At 34.7% G+C, this 11028-nt stretch overlaps 1 protein-coding gene across 1 annotated transcript; it reads right to left on the bottom strand.

The window, feature by feature from the left end:
* Positions 1-3702: 3702 nt before the first annotated feature.
* On the bottom strand, positions 3703-9586 carry LOC103492086 (DEAD-box ATP-dependent RNA helicase 3, chloroplastic). Its single transcript, XM_008452276.3, has 10 exons — positions 8973-9586; positions 8282-8418; positions 7694-8105; positions 7153-7251; positions 6285-6509; positions 5625-6002; positions 5392-5535; positions 5190-5285; positions 4768-5039; positions 3703-4108 (listed from the first exon to the last, which is right to left on the bottom strand). Exons 1-10 carry the CDS (start codon positions 9387-9389, stop codon positions 4042-4044), a joined length of 2247 nt encoding a protein of 748 aa, XP_008450498.1. The 5' UTR covers positions 9390-9586; the 3' UTR covers positions 3703-4041.
* Positions 9587-11028: the final 1442 nt, after the last annotated feature.

Genomic DNA, 11028 nt, shown 5'->3' with positions numbered 1-11028 from the left:
AATGAAAAAATAAAAACTGAGTCTAGGGCGTCACTGATCAATTTTTTTTTTTAAAAGAACTTTAACATAGACCGCTTAGTAGTTAGATGTGAGTTTTAAGGATTTTTTGTCAATGACCAAAATCGGGTCATTTTTTATAGGTTATAACATCAACTATTTTTTGAACGTTTTGGGTGACACTTTACTCAAAACGAGACCGCCTAGCAATTAGATGTGAATTTTCAAGACTTTTTGACACTAGTCTAAATTGGGTCGTTTTTTGTAGGCTATTACATTGGCCAATTTTCGAACGTTTTGGGTGCAACTTTAGTTTCTCCACCAAAGAGCACCAATCCCGAGTATTAGTTTATTTTCCTGTGTCATAGACTATGGCAAAGATAGTTTACCATGTTGCCACAATCACTGAGCTAAAGGGTTGCAAGACAAAAAGAATAAAGAAGACCATTGGAAGGATGGTTTTGAGGAAAATAAAAAATAAAAACCGAGTCCGGTAAATCCCAGATCAATTTTTTTTAGAAAAATCCTTAACATTTCTTGAAATGAAACCACTTAGTAGTTAGATGTGAATTTTCATGACTTTTTTACATTGGCCAAAATTGGGTCATTTCCTGTAAGCTACAACGTTGACCATTTTTCAAATGTTTTGGGTGTCACCTTGGTCCACCACCAAGGAGCACCAATCAGGACCCTTAACCCATTTTGATGTGTCTTAGACCATATTAAAGATACATTCCGACACTTATGAACCCACAATCATGAAACTAAAGAGAAAACCAATGAAAAAACCCGTTGGAAGACTACTTTTGACGTAAAAACAAAAATTGAGTCGGGAGGAGCACTGATCAACTTTTTTTTCAGAAAAAAAACTTCAACATTCCTCAAATTAAAACCAGTTAGTAGTTAGATGTGATTTTTCGAGACTTTTTGACATTGGTCAAAATTGGGTTATTCTTGTTAGGCTATATCATTAGCTATTTTTCAAACATTTTTTGTGCCTCCTTAGTTCACCATTAAGAAGCACCAATCCCAACTCTTAGCTCATTTTCCTATGCCATAGACCATGCCAAATATACGATCCACACTTATCAACCCACACTCATTGAACTAAAGTGTTGCAAGACAAAAACAAATGAAAAAAGACGGTTGGAAGACTTGTTTAGTTGCTTAAATAAAAACTCAGTCTAGAGAATCACTGATCAATTTTTTTGGAGAAAACTTTAACATTCCTCAAAATAAGACCAATTGGTAGTTAGATGTAATTTCTCAGAACTTTTTGACACAAGCCAAAATTGGGTCGTTTACTGTAGGCTATAGGCCATTTTTCGAACATGTGACTATTGTCTACATCTTGGAAGACGAATATGTGTGATAATTTCTAAAAGTCTTGCTATATTAAAAGTAGTTCGAGGGAGAATCATTTTTGGACTATTACAGCCTTGGCCAAACTTTAATCCACAGTATTATTATTTGACTTTCTATCTTAAATTTTTCTTAGTATATTATTTATGTTTTTTAGTACTTTTAAGGTATTAGATTGGTAATTAGAAAACAAAGCACACACTCAATTCCTTTTCTTTTTTTTTCTTTTTTTTTTAATAACCCACGTAGGTATTCAAGAGTTTGTTTTCGGGAAGAAAAAAATTCTTATTACATATAATAGTTAATATTATTTATTATTGAATTAATAAAAATTCTTATTAACTTGGAGAATCATTTTTTGAACTATTTTACCCAATATTATTCTTAATTTCAAATATATTCTCTCGTTTAATTTTTACTTTGTTATTATTTAAAAAGTTTTTAACTTCTAAAAAATGAAATTCATATAGAATTCTATTATAATTACGTGATTCTTTTAAATTTTATAACTCCGATTTATTACTCTATAAGTGGTTTTAAGTTCTATATTCATTATGTCATAATAAGAAAAAAAAATATGGTTTCGAAATTTTCTAGTTGATTGAATTTGGAAGGTCTCTCTTTCGAAGATAAAAAAAATAAAAGTTTATATTATTTTAATATATATTTATTACTTTTCAAACTCCTTGAAAAAAACTATAAGAATATCCAACTTAATCTTTCGTAATCTATTTATGAATTTACGAAGCAGTTTTAATTATTAAGGATGATTTTTTTTCTTTTGTACCATGATGATTGATTAAAGGTAAATCTCAATCTCTTAATTTTAACTTTTACCTTTATTTTGACTTTACATTTTATCTTTTGAAACTTTTTAGACTAAAATTAGATTTATAATTATATATTTAAATTTCATTTTAATAGACTACTCTTAAGCTCTTGACAATACATTGATATGACATTTCAAACTTATTAGAAATATGTTTCATCCATGTTTTGGAACTTTCTTAAACTTAAACAGAGTTTCTCAAATATAAGAACTCTTTGAAGTACAAAAACAAACATCCAAGTCTCTAATTATCAAATCTTTTAAACAATAATGATTATAATTCATGAATTATTTTCTACCTCCCAAGAATAATTTCTTTTTCTAGCAAGCACATAGATCAATAACATCAAGTATGTAGGATAACGATCTTGAAGTAAAAGGTTCAATTCTCTCATCCCACGTATTGTCAAAAAAATGGTGAAGAAAGAAAAGAATAATTTTTCAATTTACTTGAATGAATAAAAAATTTGTAGTTAAAAATACATTTATTTGAAATACTTGGATTCTTATCTTCGAAATTGTTGTAATAAGAAAATTATAACATTATCACACATAGAACGCATATCAATATTTTTTAGTATATTCGAAAGTGCACAATAGATTTACGATCACAAAAAAAAAAAAGGTCTTGTCAACGTCAAAAGTCAGTGATCAAAGATAGAACAAGGCTATGATGGATGTCACCCTAAAGGTAGCAAACAAGCCTTTTGACTGCACGTTGGTGAGCATGAGCTTTAAGTTGAATTGACTCCAGCTTATCGATTGCAAAATAGACGAAGGAGCATTGTGTCGAAAAATGGATGATAATAGAAGAGATAGGTTGGCATATGATTGAGTAAACTTCCAAGAAGTTAAGTAGAGAGGATATCGACTTTTCAAACCTAGCTCGAGGAGTTTGAGTCCATCTAGAGCTTTATAAAAAGTGTGTTATGGCATGAAAGGCATGAGCTTGGCTCTTTTGGTCAACAATTTCATCTTACATCAAAAGTTCCCTTGCCAGCTCCCGGTTAGCCACTGCTGGGGTCTGTTCTTGTGATGTATGTGCCACGACACCCCCTTAGTTATTGTTTCAATGTGTATGGAGCCAAAAAGTTCCCCATATATTTGAGCATCCTTTTCATGGTGAATGACCATAAGACTATATTCCAAGTACAATCAATTTTAATTGTCATCTTGATCAACGTGTTTAGAGCCCAATTGGTCATGTAAATCTCAGAACATTTCAGAACCTTCTTTGCCATGACCTGTGGTCTTGGAATTGCTACATTTTTTGTTACAGTTGTGCATGCCCTTCTCTTCAGTCACAGGTGGATTTCTCGACAAAATTTCAAACTAGAAAAATGTTCTTTTTGTTGTTGGTCTGGCAAGTAAAAAGAAAATCTTCACCCTTTTCGTAGATAAGATAAGATGTAACTTCGTTAACACATTAAGGGAAGGACTGTGATCCTGAAATTAGCTAAAGTTATTCCATCTCATAGAGATCCTGGGCTGTTCCAAGGAATTAGTAAATCAAGTTATAATCAACGGAATTCTATGCCGTTTTTCATTTCTTCATTCTTCCGAAACATTTACATTCTGCATGGGGGGTCGAAAAAGGGTATCCATATAACTCATTACATGACAAATCAATTTTGAATGCTTCACCCCGCAAAACTTAAATTACAACAGACTGAGATTGTAAAAAGTAATCTTGTAACGCAACATGAGACTGTTAACTCTTCAAGCAGCATCTTCGAGACCTGAATACCAGCCACCTAAATGTAAGATGATGCAACTTAGCTGAACCCAAAAACCTACCTATGAGTCCCCACAATAACTAGAAGCTGATCAAGTATACTTAGTCGTCTTGCTTATCACTTGTCAGGGCATTCTGATGCCCTGTGTCCCATCCTTCCGCAGTTAAAACAGGAGCCGCCAAATCTGCAAAATATATCCAGATTACATCACAGAAGAATTAGTGAAAACAAATTCAAAATGAAAAAAAAAAAAAAAAAGAAAAAAGAAAAATAAGAAGAAGAAGAAGAAGAAAGAAAACAGAGTAACTTCCCAGATGAGTGAACGAAACAGGCTCTAGTCTCCTAGATGAATTATTTTAAGTAGAAATGTAAGGGAAAATGGAAGAACAAAATCGCAAGAACACTTCCAAGTTCAAAACTAGAAAACAAAATTTATAATTTCTTCAGATACCGTAGACGCTTATCATAATCATTAATGAACACCAATGAATTTCGAATCACCTTTGGAGAAATATTCGACATAATAAGAATATGAATAATTTCCCAAAATTTAATCCTTAAAAGTTCTTTCCTGGAACACCTCCCCCACCTCTTCCCTCCCCTCCCCGAGGAAAAAGAGAGAAGAGAATAAGAAACCAGAACCTAAATACGCCAATAATTAAAAAAGGAAATCCAAACGAAATCAACTGCATACTCAACACACCATCCCAAAACAGTCTTGCTATACTTTTAAAGATTAATGCATGCCTTTCACTGTCTTGCTAAAACCCATCATTTTACTTCCAAAACACTGTTACAAGGAAATGCACAATACCCTCTATCATAATAAGCAAAAAAAGTTACCTATCCACGGATGATGACCTGCTTGATCGTCTGCCTCCAATTAGCCAATCATCTCCTGAGCTTCTAAAATTTCGACCCTTGCTGCTGTTGGTTCTAAAACTGCGATTTCTACTAAACATATCACCATCGTCATCAGAATCTCGACTGCTTCCCCATCCCCTTGAAGTTCTAAAACCTCTGCGATCCCTAGAGCTATTTCGACTATTTCTTTCTCTGCCAGAAAATCTTCCGTAGTTGTCACTTGGTGGGCCATCGTCCTGCAGAGGAGGTAACTGCAAAAAAATGAAGTATTGGAATGTGTTCCAACATTCTGTTAGTCAATGGTCATGCATCAAAGAGATAACATTATTTTTGAGGCAACATAAGAATATTATTAACTAAGCCACAATTGTGATCGTGAGAGGAGGAAGGAACAAACTTACCTTCGTTACCTTCAAAATAGTATTTCCTTCTGGTAGTTCCTTATTCAGCAACTCTTTTGCTATTTCCTCTGGAAGATCAAATACTGCTCCATTTATCTGCCATTACCAACATCAATATTTAAGTTTATAAAACAAAATTGAATGCCAGTGAAAATTTAAAATTAAAGACATGAAATAGGTACAGCATGCAAAAGATTTTCACCCTTTCATCGGCAATTAGATGTATTTTTCCAATTTCGTCTGCAGCTGGAGAATAAATGTCAGACAGAAATCCAGTGACAGACCTAGCAGACAAAAACCCACGTGAATAAGATGGATCCCTGGTCAGCTGCAATGTCACCCATCCCTGCAACAAATATGTTTTACCTTAATGACAACCATTTGCAAGAGATAATTTTCTAGCTATAATAAATTCACAAACAGAACTCTTAATACCTGTTCGTGGTTAATAAGTGACCGTGATGAAGGAGGATGGGAGAACCCACTTAATTGTGCAAGTGCAGCCGCCAGAGCACCCGGTCCTTGTTCATCAATTAACTTCTGTGCAGTTGGAGTGAAATACTCAATAGATTCAGGATGAACACCCCGAAGAGTAACAACCACTTGCTCAGCTGATGATTCTAGAACCTGCTCAATTGCAGGTGGATTTGCAAACTCAAATTTGCACCCCACATCACGCTCAAGTGATCTAACTGTTCTCCTTTGACTATTTGTAAACATTAAAATGGCAGTACCCTCTTTTCCTGCACGTCCAGTGCGGCCAGAGCGATGTACAAAAGTCTCAGGATCATTAGGAAGTTCATAATGGATAACCTGAAGTGAAGGTAGATAGAAGTCCAGTTAGATAATTGTTATAGAAAATGAAAATTTTGAAAGAGGTCTAATTTTACAAGCTCTTAAAATGAGTACGAGAAAGAAACTTCTAAGAATTAGATACTTCACAAGCCAACAATGACTCTATCACTTGAAGAATGCTCAATTACTCTCAAATTGGCAAAATCATTAGTGAACGCCTCAGATTGAAAATTTGGACAGGGTAGAAAAGCATTGAAACTAAAAGAAATTGGCACTGAAATAGTGTCCAAATGAGAATACCAAATCAACATTTGGGATATCCAGTCCTCGTGAAGCTACATCAGTTGCAACCAGCACAGTGAACTTCCCCTGCCGAAAGCCATTTAATGTTCTTTCCCGTTGATGCTGTGATATATCTCCATGCAATGCTTCTGATGTTATGCTATTAGCTAATGCCAAGGAGACTTCATCAGCATCACGTTTTGTCTGAGTAAAAACAATGGTCTTTCCCCCCTTTGCATAAACCTGAAACCAGGATGTTATTAGACTCAGTTTTTGGGGAGATCAGGCATTAAAATAATATGGTTCACATGAAAATGAAAGGATGCTATTATGAATGAAAGAGTCTCGTAGAAGATATTTCTCAAGGGCTGCATTTTATATCGTGTAATGCCCAGTTTATGTTGGGCAAAAGGGTTAAATCAAATTTTAAGACAATTATTAAAAAAGATTTGTAAGGTTCTGGAGGTAAAGAAAAAGCAAAAACAAAAGTATCACAAGAATGAAGTGAGATGCAATTTTTAATTAGTAAAGGAGTAGACACACACACACACACTTGATCAAGCATAAATGCTCTTTTATTAAAATGAACCATGAGAATGGAATTAATTGATTTTAAGCTAAAATTCATGTTAGAGGTGAATGTGAAGAATTTATAGATAAAAGAAATTAGTTTTTTGTTTCTCAGTGACAGCTTGCTTTTCAATAAAAGAACTTGATGTTTTCCAAAAGTTTAAACTTTAATAATTAGTGATAATCTAATATGTTCAAACCAACCACATAACAGGACATCAAATAACAGCTTCACAGTTACAGCATACAGAAGAACAAGTCCCAAGATTAATCGTCTGTAATGGTTGAAGAAATGGGGATCTGATTCAATTCTTACTGTTACAAGATCTCTCAGAATAGTTTGCTTCGAAGTTGCAGTCGTTAATATGGCATGAAGTTTGATCCCCTCAGCAAGCTTTTCATCTTGGTCGCCAACCTACACATTTGATACAGGATGATTATTTTTACCCAACAGGAATTGAATTTTATATGGAGAATTAAATGCAATTTCCAACGCCAAAGTGGATTCCATTCCTTAAAACTTGCATCAGGCAAGCAGAATACTATTGGAATTTTTTCCTTTTTGCATACACTAGCCTGTCATGACAATTGACAACAATGTCACATAGAAGATGAATATTACTTCCTTTACTAAAATTGCATGCCCAAACATAACTGAAAAGTGAAAGAAAAAAAAAAGGATCGAAAAGAGAACATACAAAAAGAACCTAGCTCATCTCTTCATTACACCATAATCCAAAGAGTAACCATCTTTCCAACACAATTTTATTGTTTATTTCAATAAAAAAAATATGCAAATGTCAAAAATCGGTAGATTAAGTAATTAGTTAAGATGTTAAAAAAATGTAAAAGATTACCAAATCGATGGTCAATGGATTGTCCAAATATTTGCGTGCAAGTTTCTTAACCCACGTTGGCATAGTAGCAGAGAAAAGCATGTTTTGTCGCTGAGATGGAAGCTTTTCTAAAATTACTTCCACATCCTCCTCAAACCCAACAGCAAGCATCTGATCTGCTTCATCTAATACTAAATATTCAACTTCCCCCAAATTGAGGCTGTTACCATTTATTAGGTCTATTAGTCGACCAGGTGTTCCAACTACCACATCAACTCCACGAGAAAGAGCATTTTGCTGTGTAACATATGAAACTCCTCCATAAACGCAAACAGTGTTCAGATAAGGTGCAGATTCCTTAATCTCTTTTTCCACTTGTTTGGCTAGTTCCCTGGTGGGAGTTAACACCAAAACTCTCGGAAGTCGAGACCGCCTGTAACAAATACTGAAAAGTTAGTAATCCCGAGACAAACCTCTAAAAGTGTTTGAATTGACTTTCCAAGGGTTACACTTTTTTTTTTTTGCACTTATGAACACTTTTTTAAACATTTAAAAATTCAATCCAAACATGCATTAAGTACTAGGTTTTAGGCAGTCACATATTCGTACCTCCGCAAACTTCTTGATTCATCATCTTCAGTGAGTTTTTTAAGAATTGGTATCCCAAAAGCCAATGTCTTCCCAGTACCAGTCTTTGCACGGGCAATGAGGTCTCGACCTTCTAATGCAGGGACAAGAACAGCTCTCTGCATGTTTCAAATGAACAAATAAATAAATAAATAAAATAGAGATAAAATCACACCACATGAGTAATCAAATTATTCAACAACAAATATCTTGTAACGAAACGAATATTAAGCTTCGAAACAAATTACTTCTTCTGGTGTGGTTAACATAACCTGGAAGATTAACTTAAGAATAAAATGAATCTATATCCTAAATGAAAGTTTTTAAACAAGCAGGTGTATGCATCATTCTCAAAATTTGTGCACTATGGATTTTGCATGTTAGCATTTCCCACATCTATAACATTTTGAATTTTAAATTTAAGCCAACAGATAATATCTGAATTAAAAGTAATAGCCTCAAAAAACCTAACAAAAATACTGAAAGAGAACGGAGAAAATCACAACTACAAACGTAAAGCAGTGCGTCTGGTTAAAGAAAGAAACTGTGTCCCCCTTTCCCGTAGCATTTAGCAAGTAATTGGAAAAAAAAAAAACTTCTAACAACATTAACTGTAAAATGAGACAGGAATGAGCAATGGGACATAAAGCGAGGTCAGAAAGTGGGATAGTACTTGAATGGGGAAGAGGTGGGTAATCCCACGCTTCTGAAGAGCATCCGTCAGCCGCTGGGGCAAGTTTAATTTGGAAATGGCGAGCTCGTCATCGTCAGCAGAAAATGCAAGAGATGAATTAGGTTCAGGGTCGATGAGATTATCATCCAAGGGGTCTTTAGAGAAGCCATCGAGACTTCTAAAAGCCTCTTCGCTGAGTATGGAATTGGGAGTCGCAATTGCAGAAGAGGTGAATCCGGACAAGTTGCGACGGCTACTACCACTGAAACAAGTTTGAACTTTGAGGGCAATTAAGTGGGACTTGTCAACAAAAGAAAGAGAAGGCGTCGGTGATGCCGTCGCCGTTGTTCCCATCCTTCTGTACAAATCAAGATTTGGTGCATGATGAATTGCAGTAACTCCAAGAAGGGAAGCCATTTCTTGTTTTCAGCTTCTCTTCAGTGGCTTACTAAGTAAGTTGCGAGCTTGCACTCGCTCAAACTCCCAATGAAGTATGAACTGGAGCAGAGTAAAAGATGGGTTTATCAAATATCGCAAAGCCAGCGATAAGGATAGAACGTATGGACTATATGGTTTTGCGTCCGCCTTAACCACATTACCTACAACTCTTTTCTCATCTATATATATATAGTGAAGCGGTGATTGTTTAGATATTTCGATTATATGGGAGGGTTTTTTACACGTCAATCCTTGGGGGCTTTGGGTGTGAGGATGGGTTTTCATTCCATAAACCCTAAAACTTCTTTCAATTCGTCAAGTCTCGCCACTTTGAATCAACTTTTTCCTCGATCTAATCAGGTATCTTTGCCATCATTTTGAATTTGAAATTTTGAATCAATCACAATTGTTACCTGATTTACCAAATTAATAACAGAAGTAAAATTTAGACAAATTAAAAGTTAGCTATACCTAAAGACCAAATGGGTGAATACTAATATGTCTTCATCTAGAATCAAGATTATTTTGGTTCAATTAAATAGTATGGTTTAATGGGTCAAGTTCAAGCTCACAAAGTCCACCTAAAAGCTCAAGGAATTCTATCCACACCTAAGTTACTTGGAGATACAAATATTCTTTCAAGATTTCAACTTCAAGAACATCAAGTAATTTGCTTCCATAAGTGTACACGTTCAATCAAGAGAGAATTCGAGGATCAAGTATCAGAGATTGAATCACATTGCATCAACTCAATACAAAATCAATATCAACATGAGTTCAACTCCACGAAATACGTTTCTCTAAAAATCTTGTGCAAACAATCATTTCGAGATGTTTGGAGTATTTTCTTGAATTCGTAAGTGTCACACTTCCTTCCAAATTTCTTCATACAATCTGAGAGGAGATGTAACTTGGCGAGAGAATCATCAGCATCCCTAGTTGGGGTGGCATTTGATTCTTAACCACCTTAAATGCTTAGTCATATGTTTTGAATAAACTACTCATGCGTCTCGATTTAGCTATACAAACTATGTGATGAAGATGTAATGTTGTGGATCAAAACTTATCTTTATTGCTTATCAATATTCATTGCAACACATAAACAATCTTTGCACAAAGTTTAGCTTAAACACCTTACAACTACGTATATAGTTTACACTTAAACTATATTGCACATTCAGTGACTCAAGTCTTTGAGTTGTAAAGACACACAATAAATCCTAAACTATAATATTTCTAAGCCTTCCAATGAAACAAGTGGATGAGGTGGATTTAAGATTGGTTGAAAACTAAGATTAAGTTGAGATAGTAGTTTAAAGAAGGATTAAAAAGGAGTTTACTAAGTTGTCGTAGTGGCAAGTGTCATTGTTGGTGTGTCGTTATAAGGGTGTCGTGGTTGTTGGAAGAAGGAAAGTTCAAAAATATTGGCTAAGTGTCAAGTAGACGGCCAAAGCAAGGGTGAGGCGTTTTGCATGATCTTAGGCTGCCATAAGTTGGACAAGACAGCCAAAAAGAGGTTTGCAAAGGTGGAAATTGAGTTTGAGTGTCAACTAGGCATTTTGAGGTTAGCATAGGCGGCCAAAGTTGTCAAAATAACCTTCAAGGACATGAAGTAGGA

This window comes from Cucumis melo, chromosome 2, assembly GCF_025177605.1.
Source record: "Cucumis melo cultivar AY chromosome 2, USDA_Cmelo_AY_1.0, whole genome shotgun sequence".
Taxonomy (NCBI): domain Eukaryota; kingdom Viridiplantae; phylum Streptophyta; class Magnoliopsida; order Cucurbitales; family Cucurbitaceae; genus Cucumis; species Cucumis melo.
This window is presented reverse-complemented; position numbering and strand designations above follow the sequence as displayed.

Coding starts and splice junctions, on each gene's coding strand:
- LOC103492086 (XM_008452276.3), bottom strand. CDS start 9,389: ATGGCTTCCCTTCTTGGAGTTACTGCAATTCATCATGCACCAAATCTT. Junction 8,419..8,972: donor CCCACCTCTTCCCCATTCAA/GTACTATCCCAC, acceptor TGAAACATGCAG/AGAGCTGTTCTTGTCCCTGC. Junction 6,003..6,284: donor ATATCCCAAATGTTGATTTG/GTATTCTCATTT, acceptor CCTTCACTTCAG/GTTATCCATTATGAACTTCC.